At 38.8% G+C, this 27,464-nt stretch overlaps 1 protein-coding gene across 6 annotated transcripts in view; it reads left to right on the forward strand.

Moving 5' to 3' along the window:
- LOC126473165 (DNA ligase 3) overlaps positions 1-27,464 on the forward strand; it is a 651,156-nt gene that overhangs the window by 391,945 nt on the left and 231,747 nt on the right. For all 6 annotated transcript variants that reach the window (XM_050100039.1, XM_050100044.1, XM_050100043.1 and 3 more), the window contains 3 exons: positions 5,144-5,267; positions 10,125-10,237; positions 21,187-21,297. In XM_050100039.1, the coding sequence (XP_049955996.1) occupies positions 5,144-5,267; positions 10,125-10,237; positions 21,187-21,297 (348 nt within the window). The remainder of the gene's footprint in view (positions 1-5,143; positions 5,268-10,124; positions 10,238-21,186; positions 21,298-27,464) is intronic.

Here is a 27,464-nt window from a genome sequence, read left to right on the forward strand (position 1 = left end):
TCCATTAAGTTTTATTTACAGTCCCTCCACAAACATGCCTTCGCCCTAGCCAGATTACGCTCCGATATTTTATTTACTCAGGCTTGTCTGACATTTGGCATTACCCCCAAAGGCCTCACACTTAAAGTTCCCATCTCTGGCTGTAACTCTTCTTTCCATCAGTTCCTATACCATTTCCAAACCGAACAATCCATAGCCCTCACCTGCCTAATCCTTCACCTACACATCAACTTGGCCAATGAACACACCCGTCAACTCCTATCCCTAATCAAAGTCCTCAATCTTTCCTCTCCCTCTTCCACATTGGCTGTTCAGAGCATCCTCCTACAGGCCAACCGAAAATTAGAACAGCATGCCACCCTCCACCTCAAAAAACTATCCAATCTCCTGGTTTCCCACGTCTGGAAAGGCAACTCACTCACCCTCCACAACCTTTCCAACAAACCTCAACATCCTCTCATTGCACACAGACCCAGTCTCTCCCATCTACTCATCTCCCACTTCCAGCTCCACTCCCCTCAAAACCTCAAAATTCTAGTCAACACAGTCGGAACCACAACACTCCAATTCAGTAGTTAACCTTTCCTCCAAACCTCTCTCCCAATCCGAAACCTCTGTCCTATCCAAAGGCCTCACCTTCAGCCCTACTCCCAGATTCAACCAAACAGCCCTCGTCAAAGATTTACTGTCCTACACTCATAGGCTCTGCTGGAAATATCACTTTGCCATGAAGAAAAATAATCCTAATCCTACTCCTAATGATCCAACTCCCCAAGACACTATCCAAATTGAACCCTGCCTGTAACAGTTCCATCCTCCGTCACAGCAGGACCCACCTCTTCCTCAAAATCACCCTCTCCAAACCTTCCAGGAATTTCTCACTTCCAGCGATGCCTCTCAATCTTTCTTGAAAAACCTTAATCCTACTCCCAACATCACCACAGCTGAAGCCCAGGCTATCCATGATCTGAAGGCTGAACGACCCATCGTCATTCTTCCGGCTGACAAGGATTCCACGACTGTGGTACTTGATCATCGGGAGTATGTGGCTGAGCGACTGCGTCAGCTTTCAGATAACACTACATACAAAGTTTGCCAAGGTAATCCCATTTCTGATGTCCAGGCGGAGCTTCAAGGAATCCTCAGAACCTTAGGCCCTCTACAAAAACTTTCACCTGACTCCATCAACCTCCTGACCCCACTGACACCCCGCACCCCTACCTTCTACCTACTTTGTAAAATTCACAAACCCAAACATCCCGGCCGCCCCATTGTAGCTGGTTTCCAATCCCCCACAGAATGTATCTCTGCCTACGTAGATCAACACCTTCAAACCATTACATGCAGTCTCCCATCCTTCATCAAAGACACCAACCACTTTCTTGAATGCCTGGAATCTTTACCCAATCGGTTACCCCCGGAAACCATCCTCGTAACCATTAATGCCACTTCCTCATACACAAATATCCCCCACGTGCAGGGCCTTTCTGTGATGAAGCACTTCCTTTCACGCTGGTCACCTGCTACCCTACCTAAAACCTCTTTCCTCATTACCTTAGCCAGCTTCATCCTAACTCACAACTTATTCACTTTTGAAGGCCAGACATACCAACAATTAAAGGGAACAGCCATGGGTATCAGGACGGCCCCCTCGTACGCCAACCTATTTATGGGTCGCTTAGAGGAAGCCTTCTTGGTTACCCAGGCCTGCCAACTCGAAGTTTCGTACAGATTTATTGATATTATCTTCATGATCTGGACTCACAGTGAAGAACTACTCCAGAATTTCCTCTCCAACCTCAACTCCTTTGGTTCCATCAGATTCACTTGGTCATACTCCAAATCCCATGCCACTTTCCTCGACGTTGACCTCCATCTGTCCAATGGCCAGCTTCACACATCTGTCCACATCAAACCCACCAACAACAGTATGACAGCTGCCACCCATTCCATATCAAACGATCCCTTCCCTACAGCTCAGGTCTTCATGGCAAATGAATCTGCTCCAGTCCTGAATCCCTGAACCATTACACCAATAACCTGAAAACATCTTTCACATTCCGCAACTACCCTCCCAACCTGGTACAGAAGTAAATAACGAGAGCCACTTCCTCATCCCCTCAAACCCAGAACCTCCCACAGAAAACCCCAAAAGTTCCCCACTTCTGACAGGGTACTTTCCGGGACTGGATCAGATTCTGAATGTGGCTCTCCAGCAGGGATACAACTTCCTCAAATCCTGCCGTGAAATGAGATCCATCCTTCATGAAATCCTCCCCAGTCCACCAAGAGTGTCTTTCCGCTGTCCACCTAACCTTAATAACCTCTTGGTCATCCCTATGAAATCCCCAAACCACCTTCCCTTCCCTCTGGCTCCTACCCTTGTAACCGCCCCCGGTGTAAAACCTGTCCCATGCACCCTCCCACCACCACCTACTCCAGTCCTGTAACCCGGAAGGTGTACGCGATCAAAGGCAGAGCCACGTGTAAAAGCACCCACGTGATTTACCAACTGACATGCCTACACTGTAAAGCCTTCTATGTGGGAATGACCCGCAACTAACTGTCCATTCGCATGAACGGACACAGGCAGACAGTGATTGTTGGTAATGAGGATCACCCTGTGCCTTAACATGCCTTGGTGCACGGCCAGCACATCTTGGCACAGTGTTACACCGTCCGGGTTGTCTGATACTTCCCACTGACACCAACCTATCAGAACTCTGGAGATGGGAACTTGCCCTTCAATATATTCTCTCGTCCCGTTACCCACCAGTCCTCAGCCTCCGCTAATTTCAAGGTGCCGCCCCTCGTACATCACCTGTCATTCAACATCATCATGGCCTCTGTACTTCCGCGTCGACTGACATCTCTACCCAACCTCTTTACATTTACTTATGTCTGACTGTGTCTGTATATGTGCGGACGGATATGTGTGTGTGCATGAGTGTATACCTGTCCTTTTTTCCCCCTAAGGTAAGTCTTTCTGCTCCCGGGATTGGAATGACTCCTTACCCTCTCCCTTAAAACCCACATCCTTTCATCTTTCCCTCTCCTTCCCTCTTTCCTGATGAAGCAACATTGGGTTGTGAAAGCTTGAAATTTGTGTGTATTGGTGTGTTTTTTATTGTCTCTATCTACCAGCGCTTTCTTGTTTGGTAAGTCACAGCATCTTTGTTTTTTGTATATATTTTTCCCACGTGGAATGTTTCCCTCTATTATATTCAGATAATTAAACTGTTTGCTTGATAAATTGGTATCTACTTAACAATAGTAATCATCACATCAATAATCAAACATCTTGTTGATCAGTGTGATAAAAAATTCAAAATAAGAGTTCAGCTAAGGCTTTGGTACAAATCTACTTTTCTCTCTTCTGTGCTATTAGAAATTTGATCTCAGCATGACAAACAAACAGGAGACTTATTATTGTCACTGTTTCTATAAAAATAGTCTCAAATGACATTTCTCATAATTTATCTTGCGATTAACAAATTACTTTCAATATTAATGTCAAACAACAACAATGACAAGTGAAGGTGATTGACATTTGCAACAAATCAAAAAGTAAAGTCAGTCAGTCAGTGTCATTTACTTGCTTCACTCATGAACAACAGCACCAAAATTTACCCATATCAACCCAGTCACCAGCACTTTATCTTCACAAGCTTGATCAGATCTACCCATTACAACATGCTTCATGGCCGTGTTTGGATGAACATTCAGTTCCCAGATACCTGACTACCCATCTTATAGGATGGCCGAACATCCATTATCTGGTATCCAGAAAAATCACTTTCATCTCTAGTGTGTGGCCTCTATACATAAAATAAATCTAGAACTGGGAAAGGAGCGGCAGCCCAGTTTTGACCACAAAGTGAAGGTTCATTTAATAAAAAATGTGAAACTCACATCATGGGAGATTTTTCCCATGAATATCTAAGAAGGGACACATTGAACAACACATAGCCGATTGTTTGGATTGAAAAGTATGTATAAGCCACAGCAACATAACACAGTTCACCAGTGGTAACAAAAACATGTCATTTTAAACATAAAAATAGTAACAATGCATTTTGCAGACAAATAAAAACAAAGTACATCTCAAGACAGTTCAATTACAGCATTGATGTTGGGATTTATTAATTAAGACTAGCGGTTGATTTCTGTTGACAGTCGAAGGGCAAATAAATAAATAAATAAACCACTGAGGATGCTACATCTGTGAAACATGTTTGGGGATTAAAAAGTTTTCTTGCAGGAAGGCAGACCTTCTTCAATTCGTGCTTTTGTGCAAGCAGGGAACAGAGCTTAAAATTCCATTACGACACAAGTAATGCTTGAATGTAGGATGCTATAACAATAACAAGCCTATGGCTTCTGTATTATAAAAATGAGGGGATACAGCAGAAAGACATTCTCTTTGCGACTGTTTCCTTTCTCTGCATGAATTACTTGTTCTGTATCTGTTGTTGGAAAATCAAACTAATGCTTGCCGTGGTATCTTCTCTCAAATTACACTCAGTCTGAAGTGTCTGGGAGCTACTAAAAGCAACACCCACAACCACACTATTTATGTGTTAATCTCTTTGCATTTATTTTGTCATGTCTTCCATTTAATTTCATGTTGTTACAACTTTGTCCCTTTTATTCATATTTCTTCCTCTTATCTTCTTCTATAATTATGCTTGTTTCATCATCTTCCTGTTCATGTTTCTCTGTTTCCTTTCTCCAACATAGTCTGACCATTATTTATTTGGTTTCCATTTTTCTTTAGTTTTTTTCTTATCTGTATATTCTCCACTTCCTCAGTTCTAAAAATACCTCATGGCCCTCTCCATACTGCACAATTGCTAGTGCTGGCTATTGCTTCCAAGCTAGTTGACTGCGTCCATCACATCGTGGTTATTAAAGTGTCTCATACATTTCTATCTGTTAGTTACTTCCTGTCCATTTGTGTGTTCTTTCTGTTGGAGCCATAGTCTGCTGTCATTGCAGATACACGTCTGCAGTTCTTCAGATTACCTTACTTCAGTCTGAAAATGTAAGCTTGTGTGTTTGTTTTCATTTCATGCCCTCAACCAATTTACAAGAAATTACTTTGCAGTTACACAGTTTTCACTTTTTAATTTATTGGTTACAGAGCACTTATGAGCCTGGCAAGCGTCATTGGTTGAAAGTAAAAAAGGACTACTTGTTTGGTGGAGCCATGGCAGATGCTGCTGATCTCGTGGTGCTGGGTGCCTGGTTTGGAACAGGACAAAAAGGTATAATAGTGTTGCAGACTGCAGTCAGATGGTTTTACTGGAGATTAAAAAAGAATTGATTTACGTCTTTAACAGTAAGCTAATGGTGAATTTAAATTTCCTGAGCATGTACGTATGTTGAGAGTTTCATATTGTAAGAACTAACATTTCTGTCCTTAGCATAGCTTTAACTTTTTTCCCCAATGCTCCTTATCAGCTGAATTGAATACAGATCCCAGCTATTTGAGTTTTATTCAAGAGTAGGTAATGTGAGAGTGTATATTTGGCAGTGTTTACAGATGAGCTGTATTTTCACAGAATTTTCTGAAAAATTGGCCTTTCATCAACTTTTCTCAAAATTGAGTTTGTAAGTGCGTGTGACTTCATGTAACTTTGTGTTGTTGCTCCTAGATATTTAATTTGTGTGAATGAATATGTAGGCATGTTTCTAATGGTATAATGAATGGGTACTGGAGTGTTCTTTCAGCATGTGTCCACATTTGAGGGAAGTTGCCATTTAATGTCTTAGATGGAAATTTTGTCTATGTTGTTGTGAATATTCTTAACTCAACCTACAGTGCATAGGCATCACATTTTTCCAAGTGAGAAGGCTGATGATACAGTAACAACATGGAGACAATTATAGAAGCATTCAAGGATATCTTAAATGTTTTTATAATTCACAATATTAATCAGATATGAAGATAGTTAACAATTAAAATTATGGCATTTTGGAAGTAAGTCCAGGTAGTGCAAAACTATCTGAACTATCTGAGGTATGAAGAAAAGAAAGGCTCCAGAAGATGACAATGTTGCAGCAGAAATGATTAAAGGTGGAGGGAAAGTAATGGTACTGTGATTGGCTCAAAGTAGAGGTGGGAAACTATAGCCATTACATTTCCTGGGGCATGCAAAATTATTTATGGACTCACTGGCAAGGAAGATAATCCTCAAACTTGGAACAATGCTGTAATTGTTGTGCTTCACAAGGAGGAGGGGGAAAATCTGAAGACTTTCAGCTTCCTCATCCTTCATAAGTACAAGAGGTACATTAAAATTATTACTAAGTTCATGGAAAAAAATACTGGAATTTTAATCAGGAAAAGGAACATATTGCCTTTAGAATGACATTTAATCAAGTTTTGAATGGAATTCTGTAACAGAAAAATACATATGTAACCTTTTTACTTGGGATTCTTGTGGTCTGAGAGTGTTTTTGCTTCAGTTTCAACTAAATATGTATTAACAGTTCAGTTGGGTAAGGAGTCTGACAAGGAGATTCCATATCACCAAAACTATTCATATCCACCACAAAGCAATCTTTCATACCTGTGAAATGGGAAAAACGAAGGCTTCCCCTCATCTTCACAGCTCTCAGCTGGAGACCTGTGTTACTGGGATCTGAGTGACTTTCACTTCTTTTTTTAATGTTCCCTCAAACTATCCCTCTTTTCTCACCAAAGTTCACTGAATACAAAAGACAGAGCCATACGTTCCTGTGTTTGGTGGTGGTATCCATGGCTCAAAACCTTTCTAACAGAAATGGTGTTTTGTAAAGGAATGAAAATAGCTACTGATCCAATCCCCAAGAGTGCAATGATTGGTGTGAAATTGCAGTGTAAAATCTCTGCAGTAATCCTCAGAATGTTACTTATTTTCTTTGGTGATCACTGTTATTGAATGACTGGGCCTGAGTACACATGGTGAGGTTGTGCAGTGATAACACAGTGAGCTCATACTTCAGAGGAGTGAGGTTCAAATTCCAATTGAGATATCCCAGTTTATATTTTATGCAGTTTCCATAAATAATCTGAGGTGAATGTTAAGAAGGTTCCTTTACTTAGCTGAAGATGATAGGAAAAAAGAGAGCAATTGCAAAGTAATATAGTACTTTGTAATGAACAAATGCTCTTTAATTAAAAATAGTTGTATAAAGTCCACAGCTCGTGGTCTTGCGGTAGCGGTCTTGCTTCCCATGCATGGGGTCCCAGGTTCGATTCCCGGTGAGGTCAGGGATTTTCTCTGCCTCGTGATGACTGGGTGTTGTGTGTTCATAATCATCATTTCATCATCATTGACTCGCAAGTCGCTGAAGTGGCGTCAACTAAAAAGGACTTGCAATACAGCGGCCGAACTTCCCCACATGGGGCCTTCCAGCCAACAATGCCATACATCATTTCAGTTGAAATATAATACAAAATTAAGAAGTCACATTTCAGCATGGCTTGATACTATTTTAATTTGTCTTACCCCAAGCAGTGCCAAACAACATGAGGTGATGAACTGTCAGTGATCACTAACTGAATACAATCAGCTATTTATTTATTTGCATTTCAATAGACATTCCAGTTTCAGAAAATTTATGTTACTTTTCAAGTGCTTCAAAAAAATAAAGTAGGTAAAGTACTTAACATTCCAAGAGTTTCATCTAGTGACAGTATGTTCACAGTATTAAAAGAATCTGAATTGAATGTCTGGGGAAAAATGACCAGACAACCTAAGTAAGATGTGGTTATTTCTGCCAGACATGCATAACACACACTTGTTCAGTCACCATCATGGAGTTTTCTTGGCTGAAAATTAGATTCTTAAGTAATTCCTGTTTGACATACGCTTGCCAAATGGTGTTCGTCTTCTTAAACTGTACATATTTGTAGTATTTGTATCCATTGACATAAATGACTGCTTCATGAGTTGCACATCTTCCTTTTTCAACAACTTCTCTCCATGTTAATGCTCAGCAAATGTGTGCATATTTGCTGATAAAAATGCAGTCTGGAACTACCGATCATTCGTGAACTCACAAAATCCTGTGTCTTTATGTCAGAACAACAATACACCATCTCTGATGAGTCTCTGTCATCTCTGTGATGTGTATTCTGAAAATTGGACCATTGGAAATATTTTGTAGTAACAGTACTGACTTTTGTACTCAGTCTTCAAGTGTTTTTATTGAGGTAGCTTACAGAATTAGTAGATGTGTCATTTTATAGGTAACAACCTCAAGTTTGATTCATGTAGAGCATCAGTAACCCATTCCACTACCAGGAGTGGCAGCATAGTGCACAAAGTGACTACTTCCACTGTTGCAGAGAATGCTTGTTGTGCGTTCTGGTTTCAGTAAAAAAATTCTGGAATAACTGTTCAATGTAAATTTCACACCTTATATGCTAAAGAACCTACACGTAGGCCTAAAGTTTAGACTTGATACAATAATGTTGTGAAACACGAAATTGAAAGTGTGCAGCTAGAAAGAGCTTTGTGAAAACTGTCACTAGCATTGTGTATCTGGATATGCTTGAAAACGTTTTAATTCCACAGGTCAATAAAGATGATCGAGATGGGATGGTTTACTACAAGCAAGATGGTTCACCACCTCATTTGCTCATGAAAGTTGGAGATTTCCATGATAACTGCATCCCAGGTCAGTGGATTTGCCATGAAGTGCCAATTGCATGGCCACCTCACTACCCAGACTTCACAGCACTGGATTTCTTTCTCTGAGGTTTCATTGAAGACTGTGTGTGGGTTCCTTCCCTGCCAAACAATTTAGCCTCTCTGAAAAATTGAATCTATGCTGCCATTGCACAAGTTGCACCTGATTTGCTGCACTGAGTGTGGGAAGTTACTGGTTGGATGTTTTCCATATCACAAATGGCAGTTACAACAAACCAAAATGACACTTGACACTTTTATATGACACTTGAGGTTGTTTGCTACAAAATAACAAATCTACCAATTCTGTAAATTTTCTCAATAAACTTCTGTATTATTACAAAGTTTGAAAGTCTTTTTTTTACTTACCCTGTATAATGGGTGATGAGGATGATTTATGACTTTCTGTCTGTGGTAATGTAGCAGAATTCTGCAACTTTAGTTAATTTACTGATGTGTCTACTATAATGAACACAGTTTATTTCTGAATGTGTGTGGCTGATTAACTCATTTCAACAAAGGTTTTGTTTAGTAAGTGTTTAAAGTGTCAAGGAGATGCTCATCCAAATCCAGTGGAAAGTGCTACAAGAGTGTTGTTGTGCATCACAGTGTGCTTTACTGTTATAATTCCAAGAGCATACATATCTAGAGCAGTCATCCTGTGTATATATGTCTCAGAAAGATTATGAGGACAATATTAGAGAGTTTTGAGATCACATGGAGGTTTACTAGCAGTCATAGTTCTCACATGCCAGTCGTGAATGTAATCGGAAAAGGTGACGTGCCAATGGTACATAGTGTTCTGTGCCACGCAGCACACAGTGGCTGACAAAGTACAGCTGTAGCTGTAGCTGTAGGAAATGTGTGTAAATAGTATCAGACTCTCATAACTTGCATGTGTGTTAATCAAACTCCACTACATTAATAGGAGCTGTAATTGTTAAAATCAGAAAAGTGTAATCTGACAAGAAATTGTAAGTACCTCAGATATACATAAAATGGAAATCATTAATAATGAGACACTTTTACCCACTTTTTTTTTCACACTGCATTTTAAAAGGCTTTTCAGAATCTGCAGTGTCATAGCCCCAAATATCGAACACTGTCCATGACCTTGTATCCTAACTAGAAAATGATCTCCATTTGGTCAATGCATTCATATACTTTTGGTCCTAAACTTTTTGTAAAGTACTTGCACTTCTAATAAATGTATGCATGCAGGTATTCAGCTGTCACATTTTGAAAACAAAATTTATTACACAATTTCTCGCACAACTTGTTGCACAGTCTGATATCAATATTTTGAACTAAGTCTTCTTCTGAAGGTTAAGTACCAGTGTACACACAACCTGGAAATGTCAGTATCATGAGAACCTTGGTGTATTTTGTTGACAAATGGGTGAAACTTCTCTGAAAAATAACATGTTTTTTTTCTTTTTGCAGGGGGGATGATGTCAGTATTTCTGATGGGATGCTATGATACATACCGTGATAAATGGTGTACTGTCACCAAAGTACACACAGGTCATGATGACAAGACTCTTGAGAGATTACAGGTAATCAGCTGATGGATTTCCTTTTCATTAGTCTGTATGGTCTTTCATTTAGATCCAGATATGAGAAACTCGAGCCCATATTGTCCTCCCACACCCATATCACAATCAGTAGATTGTAAAACAAGGCTGTCACTTTCTAGGATAAACTTCTGACTCTTGGTACTGGGTACTGTGTTTGATCAATTATTACTGAAAAGGCTAAGACAAGGTTTCAACTTCCACTCTGGAAACACATTCTCATCTTACAGAATGGGAGTTGCTCTTATTGTACTTAGCAGGTTATTTATAAATCATTTACATTCATTCAGATACATTTTTGAATATTAACCAGCCATCAAAAGCAAATGTGTTATCAGAAGGTGATAGCCACATCAGGTAACAAAATAAAGACAACATGGCAGTTCCTTTTCTGACAGTCACTTGTACATTAAGTGATACGAAGAAGTATGGGTAGGACTGCTGATGAAGATTTGACAACATCACAGTATTTCCACATTTATGCATAAGATGTTCATGTGAAAGTGCATCCTTCCACCTTGGAATGATTATATATTAAGACCTCTTCTTTTGGAAGTGTCTACACAGAATCAAAGGCAACTGGGGTAACAAACAGAATAAATCACAGTAATTACTTTATTACTGTATAATAACCCATTGAAGATGGATTCCCTTATACCAAAATAATCAGCAAATATTCCTAAATAATCCATGAAACTTTCCTGGAGTTTTGGTTCCCCCCTATATTTAAAATTTGGAGACAAGCAGATGGAAGAGGTCCCTAGTGTTAAACTGTAGAGAATAAAAGCTGATAGTAAATTAAGTTGAAGAGGCACACAATGGAATTACTGAAACAACAACAAAAATGTTTGTTTGTAATGTAAAAGTCTTCCACCTTAGGTGCCGTAAAAAAGAAAAAAAAGGAATAAAAAACCTGGTGCACTTTGTTTGCCTTCATTCCACAATTTTATGTGGTAACCAGTTTCAGGGTAACACATTAAGCTAAGCTAAGGTTTTTCCAGTCCACAAGTGTGTTATGAAATTTGTGATGTAAATTCAAGACCATATTGCAGGAGCCTCTTCAGAGAACTATGTGTACTAAATATAACTCGTTAGGAACAAGTAGTCATTCACTTTGGCCCAGAAAGTTCTCCATTATTCAGGAATACTAATTTTCAATACCTTGCCAGCAGCCATAAAAAGTTTAGCTATAAATACAATGTAACAGGAGCCTACAGGATTTATTGAAGGCCAACTCTTCCTACTACAATGGCGGATTTTGCAGCAGAACACACAGATATACTTATTAATAACTCTCACATTGTGTGAATGCAGACTTGAGCAATGCTTCATTGCAGTAGAGCTATCTGTGTGAGTGAGCCGTGGAAACTGATTTTTGTTATTGACAATGGTTGGCAACGAACAGTCCTCACATTGTCTTATGCTTTTTAGTGTACATGAGCCCCCCCCATGAATGAACCATGGACTTCACCAAGGTAGGGTGCTTGCATATCTAAATGATGTTGATAACTGTACCGTAGGTGCAACCACAACTAGAGGCTTATCTGTAGAGAGGCCAGAATAACTTGTGGTTCTTGAACAGGGTCATCAGCATTTTCAGTAGTTACAGGCCAACAGTCTGGATGGATGACTGATCTGGCCTTGTAATGTTAGCAAACATGGCCTTACTGTGCTACTATTGTGATGGGCAGAAAGTAAAGGTGTGAAACTATAGCCATTACTTTTCCTGGGGCATGCACCTCTGCTTCATGGTTAAATAATTGTGGTATCCTCTTTGGTAACACATTTCAGAGGGACAAAAGCCAGCCATTTGGATCTCCAAGTAGGGACTACTCATGAGGATATCATCAACAGGAAAACAAAAATGGTGATTCTATGAGTGGGAATGTGGGAAAAGAGAAACTGATATGTTGAAGTTAGATAAAGTGGGAATTAGTGAAGTGCAGTGGCAAGAAGAACCAGATTTTTGGTCTGGTGAGTGTGGAGTTACATATAAAATGTCAAATAGAAGTTATGCACGAGTCACTCTAATAATTAATATGAAAATAGGAATGTGGTTAAATTGCCATGAATAGCAAACGGAATGTGCCGCTTTAGCCAAGACAGACATGTAGCCAATATCCACTTCGGTAATATAAATTAATATGCCAACTAACTCCACAGACAGTAGAGAGACTGAAATGGTATAGTACCCCTAGTGCAGAACTGAGTATGTTGTGTCTTTTTGAAAACTGAATGTGAGACTAATTGCAGGAAACAACTTGATAATATTTTTAAGAACATTGTTTACTATGGCCACTTGCTGGAGACACACACACACACACACACACACACACACACACACACACACACACACACACACGACAGTCTCCGGCTGAGGGCACAGCAGCAAGAGACTGTGGTCGCGTGTGCGTGTATGGGGCAAGAGAGAGAGAGAGAGAGAGAGAGAGAGAGAGAGAGAGAGAGAGAGAGAGAGAGAGAGAGTGGCTACATCTACATCTACATGACTACTCTGCAATTCACATTTAAGTGCTTGGCAGAGGGTTCATTGAACCACAATCATACTATCTCTCTACCATTCCACTCCCGAACAGCGCGCGGGAAAAGCGAACACCTAAACCTTTCTGTTCGAACTCTGATTTCTCTTATTTTATTTTGATGATCATTCCTACCTATGTAGATTGGGCTCAACAAAATATTTTCGCATTCGGAAGAGAAAGTTGGTGACTGAAATTTCGTAAATAGATCTCACCGCGATGAAAAAGTCTTTGATTTAATGACTTCCATCCCAACTTGCATATCATATCTGCCACACTCTCTCCCCTATTATGTGATAATACAAAACGAGCTGCCCTTTTTTGCACCCTTTCGATGTCCTCCGTTAATCCCACCTGGTAAAGATCCCACACCGCGCAGCAATATTCTAACAGAGGACGAACGAGTGTAGTGTAAGCAGTCTCTTTAGTGGACTTGTTGCATCTTCTAAGTGTCCTGCCAATGAAACGCAACCTTTGGCTCGCCTTCCCCACAATATTGTCTATGTGGTCTTTCCAACAGAAGTTGTTCGTAATTTTAACACTCAGATACTTAGTTGAATTGACAGCCTTGAGAATTGTACTATTTATCAAGTAATCAAATTCCAACAGATTTCTTTTGGAACTCATGTGCATCACCTCACACTTTTCGTTATTTAGCGTCAACTGCCACCTGCCACACCATACAGCAATCTTTTCTAAATCGCCTTGCAACTGATACTGGTCTTCGGTTGACCTTACTAGACGGTAAATTACAGCATCATCTGCAAACAACCTAAGAGAACTGCTCAGATTGTCACCCAGGTCATTTATATAGATCAGGAACAGCAAAGGTCCCAGGACACTTCACTGGGGAACACCTGATATCACTTCAGTTTTACTCGATGATTTGCCGTCTATTACTACGAACTGCAACCTTCCTGACAGGAAATCACAAATCCAGTCGCACAACTGAGATGATAACCCGTAGGCCCGCAGCTTGATTAGAAGTCACTTGTGAGGAACAGTGTCAAAAGCTTTCAGGAAATCCAGAAATACGGAATCAACCTGAGATCCCCTGTCGATAGCGGCCATTACTTGTTGTGTGTGTGTGTGTGTGTGTGTGTGTGTGTGTGTGTGTGTGTGTGTGTGTGTGTGTTGTTTTGAATAATATTGTTACAGTCCATCCTGGATTTTCTATTGTTGAACACAGTCAAATGCCTTAGGTAGGTCACAGAAAATACCAAGTGCTATTTTGTAATTTAATGTTTGTAAAATTCGGTGAGAGAAGATGCAGATGGTGTTCTCAGTTTAGCAACTCTTCTGAAATCCAAATTGTGGTTTACTGAGGGTGTTATTGTTTTTCAGGTGGTATACTGTTCTACAATAATTACCTTCCAAAACTTTTGGAAAATGTCAGAAGTGTAATGGGTCAGTTGTTATTGACTTCTCTGCTATCACCTTTCTTATAAAGGGGTGTAAGAGGGGCACATTTCAATCTCTCTGGAAAAATGTGCTGAGACAGTGATGCATTACATGTTTCAGAAAACATGCTGCTTATTATGTGGAAACAAGTCTTTAGTACTCTGAAATACTAGCAAATCTAGATCACCTTTCATTTTTGAGAGAACATATAAAGTTCTTAATTTTAGAAGGAGAATCGAATGAGACATCCATATGATTGAATTTTATGTCAATTGCTTTTTCAACATGTTGCTTTGGTTTTTCCCTTGAATTGTTTGCCCGTGTAATTTCTACTACATTTAAGAAATGGTTGTTAAAGATGAATGCTACCTGTGACTGATCTTTTGTAGCCCTTCCATATAAGTCAATATAGTGTGTGATGTTCTCATGTTCTGTGACCTGTTGTCCTGCCTCTTCTTTTACTACAATCCATATAGACTTAAATCTGTTGTCAGAATTGCTGATTTCTGACATAATGTGCATGTTCCTTGATTTATCATAACTCTTCTTAGTAATTTTGAGCAGTTTTTGTGGTTTGCAACTACTACAGGGCCTTAGTTTATCCTTAAAAATAAGTTTCATTTTCCTTTTCCTTTCACAAGATGGTTTAATCCCTTTAGTTATCTATGGCCTTTTGCATTGCTATTTAATGTCCTTTCTGTTTAGCTTCTGCAAATTTCTGTTTTCAACTAATGATATGAATTTATCACGGAATAGTTTAAATTTTATTTCAGCATTTCGTTTGTTACAAATTTCATTCCAGATCATCTCTTGTAAACTATTCTTAGAAATGTTTGTCCTGGAGTCATTAATTATTATAACTAATTTCCACTGAGAAGTGTCTATACCATAAGGCACTATGTTGTTGTTTTATCCTGGCTGACTGTGCATCATAATCAAAGAGCATTTTTATTACTAAGTATACAGTTTATATTTTCTTGCTTTGAGCTTCATTAAGGAAAACATTGTCAGTTAGGATCCTACTGTCTTCATCCACTTATGTTGGAATTTTTATTACTGAGGTTAAATTTTAGGATCCAAATAATATTTCTATATACTTTTTCCTATCAGAATCTTTCAGAAAATCTGTACTGAAATCACCACAAACTGCTCACCACAAACTGCTTGCTGTGTTTGATAGATAGCAGAGTAAGGAATCCATATGCCTCACAAACAGTTCAAAATTTCCTAGTGAGGACCTGCATTCAGCTACAATTAAAAGTGAACTATTTTTACTATTAATATGTACAGACCACTACAAAGTCTATATTCTGATTTAAAAATGGTTCCCTTCTGACATCAGTAACTACAGGAATCTTGCTTTGTGTGGTGGATACCATTATAAATTTCTGCAGATATTTAAGGGAGATGAAAATTTGTTATGGACTGAAATAAAGCAGTATGGAGAGAGAGAGAGAGAGAGAGAGAGAGAGAGAGAGAGAGAGAGAGAGAGAGAGAGAGAGCAGCATGGGGTCAAATCTGCAAAAAGGCAAAGTGCAGTAGAAATTCTCAGAAAACAGAAATGATATTAAATTTATATGACAGAAGGAGAAAATATAAAAATGCAAGAAATGAAACAGGTGAAAGGGAGTACGAAAAATGATTCACAGAAAGTGCAAAATGACTAAGCAGGAATGAGTGCAAGACAAATGTAAGGCTGTGGAAGCGGTTTTAACTATGGGAAATGTGGATGCTGCCTACATAAAAACTGAAGACCTCTTTTGGGGAAAGCGAAGCAGCTGCGTATCAAGATCTCAGATGGTATGCCAGTAGTTAAAAGCAAAAGCTGAATGGTGGAAAGAATACATTGAATGGCTGTATGAGAGAAATAAAGTTGATAGCAACATTACAGAAAAGGAAGAGGAAGTGTGAGATGTGTCTGTGTGAAACAATTTTGTCAGAGCAGTGAAAGTCCTACGTCAAAACATGGCCTCTGGAATAGGTGAGATTCCCTAAGAATAATGGAGGTCTTCGGGAGAATCAGCTGTGACATGATAGGCTGAAGAAGGAAAATCTACATTCGTAGCTTTTCTAGAGCAAAAGAGAGCTTTTGGTTATGTGTATTGTGATACACTTTTTGAAACTCTGAAGGAAGCAGGGATAAAATACAGGAAACAAAGGTTATTTACAACTGCTACAGAAACCAGACTTCAGTTGTGAACTGAAGAACAGGAAAATAAGCACTGTTTGAGAAGAAAGTGAGGTATGGTTGTAACCTATTCCTTATGTTGTTCAATCTGTATGCTGAACAAGCAGTAAAGGAGAGACAAGAGAAATTTGGAAGGATATTAAAGTTCAGGAAAAAGAAATAAAAATTTTGAGGTTTGTGAATAACACTGTAATTCTGTCAGAGACAGCAAGGGACTTGGTAAGAGCAGTTGAATGGAATTGGTAGTGTCTTGAAAAGAGGTTGTAATATCAAAACAAGTGAAACAATGGTAATGGAATGTAATCTTATTAAATAATACAGTGCTGAGAGAATTAGATTAGGAAATGAGACACTAAAAGTAGTAGACAAGCTTTGCTATCTGAGCAACAAAATAACTGATCATAGCTGAAGTATAGAGGATATAAAATGCTGATTGGCTATAGCAAGGTAAGAATTTCTGAGAAAGAGTAGCTTGGTAGCATTGAATATAAATTTGCATTAGGAAATCTGTTTTTGAGATTTTGTATGGAGTATAGTCCTATACAGAAATGAAACATGAACTAGAAAGACAGAAGCCAGGTTCAGTAGTAGATCGAGAAATGCAAGATCGCCAAAGAACAGGAACACTTTTAATGCCTGGATCCAGAACTTATGTAAGTGAACCAACTCAGTGCATTTTAAAGGAAGATAATCAGAGTGACCAGTTAAAAATACTACTAAGGCTCATGCACCTAAACATACAGTACCTTAGAAATAAGCTTAATATATTACAGGTTTTTGTAAATGAACAGTCACCTCATATAGTAGTGCTAACTGAGCATGGATTAAAATCTGATGAAATTATTTACTGTAAACTAGAGGGCTACTCCTTAGCAAATAGTTATTGTAGACAGCAACATAAGGGTGGTGGTGTGGCAGTTTACATTAGTGAGAATCTTGAGTACAAGAAATTAAACTATCTAGACCAGTACAACAAAGAAGGCTTGATTGAAGTGACAGGTATCAAAGTCCACACCAAAGAGTGTAGAGAGGTTATGAGAAAACATAAAGTTATTGGGATTTATCATCCACCAAAGGCTGATGTAATTAGCTTCATAGACATATTTAGTAGAGTAGTGGGACGTTGTGGTCCCAGAGACCTAACTATACTTGGTGATGTGAATATTGAGGCAAAATCTTCCAGTTTGTGTAATATGAGGTTAATAGATACTCTTAACCCATATAATCTCGTAAATGTAGTAAATAGTGATACCAGGGTAACAAAGTCCACATCTAGCAGAATTGATTACGTTATACTATGTAAACACATTAAAGACAGTGTTAGGTGCTGGAATATGGATTTTCACTACTCTGACCACAAATGCCAGCTTGTAATGTAAACACAAGCATCCCAAAAATGACAAAAGTTACCGAAAATAAAAGAATCCTAAAAGAGGGTAACATCCTTGCCCTAAGAAATAAATTAGCTATAGAGGACTGGGATCTGGTTTACCAGACTGAAGGATCTGAAAACAAATGGGCCAAATTCTATGATACTGTGCTAAGACACTTTGACAGATGCTGCCCTGTTAAAAAAATACAAAGAGTGTTCACCCATAACCAAAGTGCAAAAACCAACAGACTGATACTTCCAGCAAATATGATAACTCAGGCAAAACATCTAGGACCTGGATGTGTTACACAAGTCAACAAACCTGCAGGTTTTTAAGGCCAAGCACAATGAAGCCAAGAAAATCTTTAAGAAAGAGCTTTCAAATCTAAGAAAACAGATATACAGCAGTGAAATAGCTCAGTCAGACAATATAGCCAAGACCTCATGGAGAATTGTAAATCAATTTCGCAAAGCCACACCGAAGCCAGAAACTGAAATTGTAAATATAAGATATGAAGGAAACACAATTAAAGATCCTAATAAAGTCTGCAATTTTTTCAATAAATGCTTTATATCTGCAGCTGTTAGTCCAGTTAATAACACAATTGTGAGTAGTGAGGTAAAGCTCTGCCCCTTTGAAGAGCCACCTTTTGAATTCAAACAAGTAAGTGAAAAAGAAATAGGCAGGATAATAAATAACCTAAAGAATAAGTACTCATCTGGATGGGATGGTGTGAGTAGTATCGTGATTAAAAAATGTAGTAAGGAATTAGTTAAAATAATCACCCACCTGGTAAACTGCAGTATTAGAGAACATACATTTCCAAATGTATTGAAATGGAGCACAGTTAAACCAGTGCATAAAAAAGGATCCAAGGAAGAGGTTTCAAATTTCAGGCCCATATCATTAATACCTGTCTTCAGCAAAGTATTTGAAGTTGTGCTGCTGACACAACTTAGTGACTATTTCTTGAAAAATATGTTCCTAACAGACACACAACATGGATTCCGAAAAGATCATAGTACTATCACAGCAATTACGGAATTTCTTCACAAAACGTATGGTGCCCTTGATCAAGGAATGCAAACAGCTGTCATATTTCTAGACCTCACTAAAGCCTTTGACTCGGTAAACCATGAGTTACTTTTAAGTAAGCTTGAGTCATACAATGTAAATGCTGCATCCATGCAATTGCTGGCTACATATTTATTTAACCGCAAGCAGTGTACAAAGCTGACTTACAAAATCAATAATCAAATCATTAATTTCCAGTCCAAATATGAGAGAGTCACGCAAGGTGTACCCCAGGGCTCAATTTTGGGCCCTTTCCTTTTCCTAGTGTACATAAATGATATAGAGAAACCTTTCAACTCCCAATTGGTAACCTATGCAGACGATACCTCACTGTTATTTCTTGGTAAACAAAATGATGAGTTAACATTGGTAGCAACTGAGGGCCTACGTCAAATAACTACTTATTTCCAAGATCAAGGTTTGAAAGTTAATATCAGTAAATCTCAGTTATTGCCATTTAAACTTACAAACTCACACCAAATCTCTATCAGTAACAGAGGTGGAATTGAAGTAGTGGACACAGAAGGCTGCAGATTTCTAGGTATTCACCTAGATGAAAATCTAAGATGGGTAAACCATATGAAATTTTTATGCAATAAAATCAGCAGTTCATTACATCTAATCAGCCAGTTATCAAAAGTAGTCCCACATCAGATATTAAAAACAATTTATTATGGAAACATTTTTGCACAGATTAATTACAGGATAGAGATATGGGGTTGTGCTGCCGACATACATATGAACAGAATATTAACCCTACAGAAAAGAGCGATCAGAATTATCCATGGATTAGGGTATAGAGATTCATGCAGGGAAGTCTTTGTTCATCATAAATACCTCACAGTCTGCTCACTGTATCTTTACAAATTAATTATATTTTTTGTGACACATCAAAACAAAGCGACAAAGTGCTCTGACATGCATGCCTATAATACAAGAAATAAAGACTGCTACTACAGACAAAGAACAAAATTAAAAACAACAGACCATAGTCCATGCATTAGTGGTCAAATATGGTACAACAGATTACCGAGCTCTATAAGGTGCCACAAAGGGAACTTATTCAAAGTGAAACTGAAATATTTCTTGATTGACAAGTGTTTATATTCTTTAAGTGAATATTAATATTAAACTAAAATAAAATATTGTGTGTGTGTGTGTGTGTGTGTGTGTGTGTGTGTGTGTGTGTGTGTGTGTGTGTGTGTGTGTGCGCGCGCGCGCGCGCGAGTGTATACCTGTCCTTTTTTCCCCCTAAGGTAAGTCTTTTCACTCCTGGGATTGGAATGACTCCTTACCCTCTCCCTTAAAACCCACATCCTTTCGTCTTTCCCTCTCCTTCCCTCTTTCCTGATGAAGCAACTGTTTGTTGCCAAAGCTTGAATTTCACACACACATCCATCCGCACATACACAGACACAACTGCCCAACTCTTTGCCTTTTAATATGTCTGCTTGTGTCTGTATATGTGTGGATGGATATGTGTGTGTGTGCGAGTGTATACCCGTCCTTTTTTCCCCCTAAGGTAAGTCTTTCCACTCCCGGGATTGGAATGACTCCTTACCCTCTCCTCTAAAACCCACATCCTTTCGTCTTTCCCTCTCGTTCCCTCTTTCCTGATGAAGCAACCATTGGTTGCGAAAGCTAGAATTTTGTGTGTATATTTGTGTTTGTTTGTGTGTCTATCGACGTGCCAGCACTTTCGTTTGGTAAGTCACATCATCTTTGTTTTTAGATATATTTTTCCCATGTGGAATGTTTCCCTCTATTATATATATACACACAGAGTTGTGTAAAATTTGAATATTTGTAATAGGTACAATGTAACACCCAATATTGTGCCTTATTAGGTACAATGGTACATTTGTATCATGTATATGTAATCACATATGTATATATGACTGTACTAAACTTGTAAAAAAAATGCTATGACGTTTGCAAAAGAAACCAGTTGGTGTCTCCATGCAAAAAAATACAATAAATAAATAAAAATAAAATAAATGATAAGGAGCTCATACAAGATAATAGAAGCTTCTGCATGTGGTGCTACAGAAAATATTGAAGATCAGATTGGTAGATCAAGTAACTGATGAGGAGATACAGAATCAAATTGGAGAAAAAGTAATTTATGGCATAACTTAAATAAAAGAAGGGATCCACTGACAGGACACATCCTGAGGCATCAAGGCATTATCAGTTTGCTACTAGAGGGAATTTGTGGTGGCGAGGGGGGGGGGGGGGGGGGAGGAGGAAAGGGGGGGGGTGCATTAATTGTAAAGAAAGATGTGAGGATGTATACAGTATGTTTTGTTCCTTTTTGTCCTGATAATCATTTCTTCTAATTATTTCATGTAATCGCAGGATGAACTGGGGCCACAGGTGACAAAGATTAGCAGAGAGGCCTCTCGTGTGCCCAGTTGGCTAAATTGCACAAAGACAATGATTCCAGACTTTGTTGCCAAGGATCCTAAGGTAAGTTTCTGTGAACTTAGTTTTCACTTTGTTAATTTGTTAATTATCTCAAAAGGAAAATCCACCATGAGGAAATTTTAAAATCTCATGGAGCAGAACATGTGGTCATTAATTAATTTAAGAAGACAAAATTCAAAGTATATCTGGCACACACATTGAGAAGTAGAAAAACTCTGTGTACCTGTCAGAACTGTTTACTTCTGCCTCAGGAAGAAAAGGAGATAGGTTGTGCAAGGCTGGAAACAAGGTATGTGTCACGTACACCAGGGACTGAAAAGGACTCGCATGTAGACCTTTTGAGGACAAACAGACTAGTGATGCACATTCCATACATTTCACACGTGTACAGTCTGTGAAGGACTGAAATTCGCTAGGGGAAATAAAAATGATGATGATATACAACTTTTTTACGTCTACTCAACAAGCCACGTTTTGCTATATTTAGTGTAGGGTAGGCTTTTTTTTACTATTATAATCTCCCCACCCCAAATTGCCGCATATTGGATGCAGTGTAAGCACATTCAGTTTCAATAGTAAATCCCTGCAGTCACATCTACACAGACACACATACATAAATCATAAACCCCTGTGAAGTACCGGGCAAAAAGTGGCTATCATTGTATGACTATTTCCATCACACACTACACCTCTTCTAGTTTCTGTTATTGGAATACTTGTCTATGATGTTCTTGTGCTTAGTAAATGAATCAAAGATTAAACATGCTGTTCTTCATTCTTCTATCTGTCCCCCATTAATCCTGCCTTATAACGGTCTTGGGCTGGCGAAGTAAATAAAGATCTTATAAGCTGCTGCTTTCATGGGTGAATTACATTTCCTTAGGTTCTTCCAGTGAATCTGCTGTCCAATTTTCCTACAGTTAATTTTATGTTTTTGTTCAATCTTAGTTTATTCTGTGCAGATATTCCTAGGTATTTTAAAGTTGTTTATGTTTATAGTGATGATCAATAGTGTAATAGAATAGTAATGGCTCTTCAGGCTCATTTATGCACAGTACCTTACTGTTAGTCCCTGCACCAAGCATTTTGCTTAAATAGTGTGACATTGTGATGTTCTAACCACCACCACCACCATCACCATTTGTGAACCCTCCACAGAACTTATGATGGTATCCACCATATCACCACCTGGGAGTTGCTGTTTGTTGTCCTCTGGATCTCATGTGTAAAAAAGCAAGCTGAGTTTCAAAAGGTGGTTGTTTGCAGAATGCACACTGATTCCTACAGAGGCAACTTCCATTCTCCAGTAGGATCACAATACACTTGCATGAAAGTGTTTCATATCTTGAACAGATTTACGTCAATGGTGCGGGCCTATTCTTGTGTGTCTCTCTTGGATAATATACCTTGTAAATGGAAATAACCTGCATCCGTTTCCCAATTGCTTGGAATGCCTCACTGCTCCAGTGACCTATGAGAGTGGTATAATAAAGGAGAGGAAGTAATTCCACAGACTCTGTATAAAATTATACAATTATCTCATCAGGTCTAGTTGCTTTTCCTCTGTAGAATAATTTTAGTCGATTTTTTGTTCCATTATCACTTACCTGAAAATTATTTCACCACTCATGCAGTGATTGAAGGGATGACCATATTATGATCTACCACAGTGAAACAATTTTAGAAGATTGAATTTAGTATTTTGGTCTTAACAAGAAGCCGTTCTTCATGTAACACTTGGTATACAGTCATGGAACCATCATCAGTGCACCTTTCTATATGTTGTTGTTGTTGTTGTTGTTGTTGTGGTCTTCAGCCCTGAGACTGGTTTGATGCAGCTCTCCATGCTACTCTATCCTGTGCAAGCTCCTTCATCTCCCAGTACCTACTGCAACCTACATCCTTCTGAACCTGCTTAGTGTATTCATCTCTTGGTCTCCCTCTATGATTTTTACCCTCCACGCTGCCCTCCAATGCTAAATTTGTGATCCCTTGATGCCTCAAAACATGTCATACCAACCGATCCCTTCTTCTAGTCAAGTTGTGCCACAAACTTCATTTCTCCCCAATCCTATTCAATATCTTCTCATTAGTTACGTGATCTACCCACCTAATCTTCAACATTATTCTGTAATGCCACATATCGAAAGCTTCTATTCTCTTCTTGTCCAAACTATTTATTGTCCATGTTTCACTTCTATACATTGCTACACTCCATACAAATACTTTCAGAAACGACGTCCTGACACTTAAATCAATACTCGATGTTAACAAATTTCTCTTCTTCAGAAACGCTTTCCTTGCCATTGCCAGTCTGCATTTTATATCCTCTCTACTTCGACCATAATCAGTTATTTTGCTCCTCAAATAGCAAAACTCCATTACTACTTTAAGTGTCTCATTTCCTAATCTAATTCCCTCAGCATCACCTGACTTAATTCAACTACATTCCATTATCCTCGTTTTGCTTTTGTTGATGTTCATCTTATATCCTCCTTTCAAGACACTGTCCATTCCGTTCAACTGCTCTTCCAAGTCCTTTGCTGTCTCTGACAGAATTACAATGTCATCGGCGAACCTCAAAGTTTTGATTTCTTCTCCCTGGATTTTAATACCTACTCCAAAATATTCTTTTGTTTCCTTTATTGCTTGCTCAATATACAGATTGAATAACATTGGGGAGAGGCTACAACCCTGTCTCACTCCCTTCCCAAACATTGCTTCCCTTTCAAGCCCCTCGACTCTTATAACTGCCATCTGGTTTCTGTACAAATTGTAAATAGCATTTCGCTCCCTGTATTTTACCCCTGCAACCTTCAGAATTCAAAAGAGAGTATTCCATTCAACATTGTCAAAAGCTTTCTCTAAGTCTACAAATGCTAGAAACGTAGGTTTGCCTTTCCTTAATCTTTCTTCTAAGACGAGTCGTAAGGTCAGTATTGCCTCTTGGGTTCCAAAATTTCTACGGAATCCAAACTGATCTTCCCTGAGGGCGGCTTCTACCAGTTTTTCCATTCGTCTGTAAAGAATTCGCGTTAGTATTTTGCAGCTGTGACTTATTAAGCTGATAGTTCGGTAATTTTCACATCTGTCAACACCTGCTTTCTTTGGGATTGGAATTATTATATTCTTCTTGAAGTCTGAGGGTATTTCGCCTGTCTCGTACATCTTGCTCACCAGATGGTAGAGTTTTGTCAGGACTGGCTCTCCCAAGGCCATCAGTAGTTCTAATGGAATGTTGTCTACTCCGGGGGCCTTGTTTCGACTCAGGTCTTTCAGTGCTCTGTCAAACTCTTCACGCAGTATCATATCTCCCATTTCATCTTCATCTACATCCTCTTCCATTTCCATAATATTGTCCTCAAGTACATCGCCCATGCATAGACCCTCTATATACTCCTTCCACCTTTCTGCTTTCCCTTCTTTGCTTAGAACTGGGTTTCCATCTGAGCTCTTGATATTCATACAAGTGGCTCTCTTTTCTCCAAAGTTCTCCTTAATTTTCCTGTAGGCTGTATCTTTCCTAGTGAGATAAGCCTCTACATCCTTACATTTGTCCTCTAGCCATCCCTGCTTAGCCATTTTGCACTTCCTGTCGATCTCATTTTTGAGACGTTTGTATTCCTTTTCATATGCTTCATTTACTGCGTTTTTATATTTTCTCCTTTCATCAATTAAATTCAATATTTCTTCTGTTACCCAAGGATTTCTACTAGCCCTCGTCTTTTTACCTACTTGATCCTCTGCTGCCTTCACTACTTCATCCCTCAAAGCTACCCATTCTTCTTCTACTGTATTTCTTTCCCCCTTTCCTGTCAATTGTTCCCTTATGCTGTCCCTGAAACTCTTTCTATATACTTTTGTCATATTTTATCTTTTATTTATTAGGATTTGGCCATGGAATTTTGTAATTTAATCATGTATATTTTAGTTAAGTGTAAGTAGAACTAGCAGTATGTATCTGCATTTTTTAATCCACTGTAAAAAATTTTCTAAATTACTCATGATCAGTGAAGGCTAATGCTTAAGTATAGATTAATTAATTAATGTATTACGTCTAAGTACAATTATGGAAAGTCATCGGTGCATTACAAATAAAAGGTGTAGTGCTGGTAACAACTTCCCATATATGTGGTGAGTGCTACTTTTATTCTTTCCTTTATCAGTAAAAATAGGTATTTTACTTTCAAATTTCATGGAACATCTCCGGTATGCCTTGCTGCACTAACACACCTGGAGGGAAGGTTATTTCAGAGCAATGTCTTACCTAGAGCCCATGGATTGTTTCCAGAATGAATCATTCACTCTGTAGTGGAATGTGCATGGTTTTGAAACTTTTTAACAAATCGAAACCATGTGGAGAGAACAACTCAAGGTAGGACCTTGCCATTTGTGTGCAATGCTCTTATTAAGTAAGGTATCTAGGAATGACTCGTAAGTCCCCTCACAAACTGAGTCCTTTCTGTGTGTTTCAATTAATTTCCAAACTTTATATGGATAGATGCATTCTGGAAACACCCCATAGGCTATGGCAAAACTAGTTTTATATAATATCCTTTTTTGTGGTATGCTGGTTCAGCAAGGTATCCAGGACAACTTCGGTGGACTTCAATAAGCAAGGTTAAGATACTGGGATAATTGAAGCCATGAGAATGAATTGCAAGTTGTGCCCAGCTTGTTTCTCAGCCCACACACCATTCATAACTGGATCAGGGAAGGAGGAAGTGACAGTGTTGCACACCAGAAAATGGCTGCAGATGTAAATGTAATTGTATTCTAAAATAACAGTGTAAATTTGTCGTACCGCCTCCTTTCCTGACCCAGTCATGAATGGTTTGTGTGAAAAATGATTATTCGTAAGTGTCTGTATGAGATGAATATATAAGTTGGAGGAAGCAATCTTTGTTGACTCTTCTAGAAATGTACACACTTTGAATTTTAACACTAAACCACACCATGACTCAGAATGCTGATCTTGCAACCTCAGCCACTGGAGTTGGCTGAGCATCTCTGTAAAGCTTCTTGCATTTATTAAATGAACCTGTAACAAAATGAGCTGCTCTTCGTATGATCTTCTCTATTTCCTCTTATCAATCCTATCTGGTATGACTCCCAGACTGATAAGCAATATTGAAGTATCTGGGAAAAAAGTCTGTCTCTTGCCTCTCTCATGGATTACTACTGTATAATTAAAATAAATAATGTAAGAGAATATTAAATTGTCTTGTAAGTTGTTATTATGTTTGATGAATATTATCCTATGAACTGGGAAAGGAGGTAGTTCTAAATGTTGGCCATGTTTTTTTGAGAGAAGCAGCTTTTAACACTCTGGCTAGGCAACATACTACAAAAAGTTCTGTATGTTTGTAAAACAACTAGGATAACAGTGCTATTTTTAAGGCATGCAGAGTACTGGGGCTAAGAGAGATTTAGGTCAAGGGGATAGTGAGAATCAAGCATTCATTGCAGGGATACTTCTCAACAGACAAATCAGAAGTGTGATGTCACCTTACTGACTCCATCAAAGGTACAGTGACCTGCTAAAGCAGCAACATCATGTACTAACTTCATAACGACCAGTACACAGGACTCAATATGGGTGTGACCGTGAACAAAGTATCCACTTGGCTCCACAGGAGAGCTCATAACTGTTTTGTGACTACATGCAAGGGGAACTTGGTGCACCATGCTGTTGCAATACTATTTCCTTTCTTGTTTAGCAGTTACATGCTCTGAATGTATCTTGTCTCAGGCTTACTTCCCAGGAGAGATTATCTTTTGACAACCTAGCTCACTTAAAGGATTTTGATCATAGCCTTTCCCATTATGTTCCACCTATTTTACAGAATATGCAGGCCATGCAGGGAAGGTTTGTCAATGCTCAGCTTGGTTGCTAGTCCATATGGGGGTCATCAGATACATATAATGTGGTAGCCCTTGGGATTCACCATACTGATGCCTGAGTTGTCACCACCTTGCGTATGTGAAGGAGTAGATGGCTGTCCATTTAGGGGTAGCAGGTAGTGGGACTCAAGGCACTGGCCTGAAAGCCAAGTGACCTTCACCATGGCTGGGTGGTGCCCAGGGGAAGAGCTCTCATTCATAGTAGCCAGCATCATAGCAGATATTTGTCATTATGAAGTGGCCAGATTTATTAGCCGATAACTGTGAGGCTCTTGCAGTCTCTTCATACAGACCACAATTCAGTA

Source organism: Schistocerca serialis, chromosome 4 (assembly GCF_023864345.2).
Source record: "Schistocerca serialis cubense isolate TAMUIC-IGC-003099 chromosome 4, iqSchSeri2.2, whole genome shotgun sequence".
Lineage (NCBI taxonomy): Eukaryota > Metazoa > Arthropoda > Insecta > Orthoptera > Acrididae > Schistocerca > Schistocerca serialis.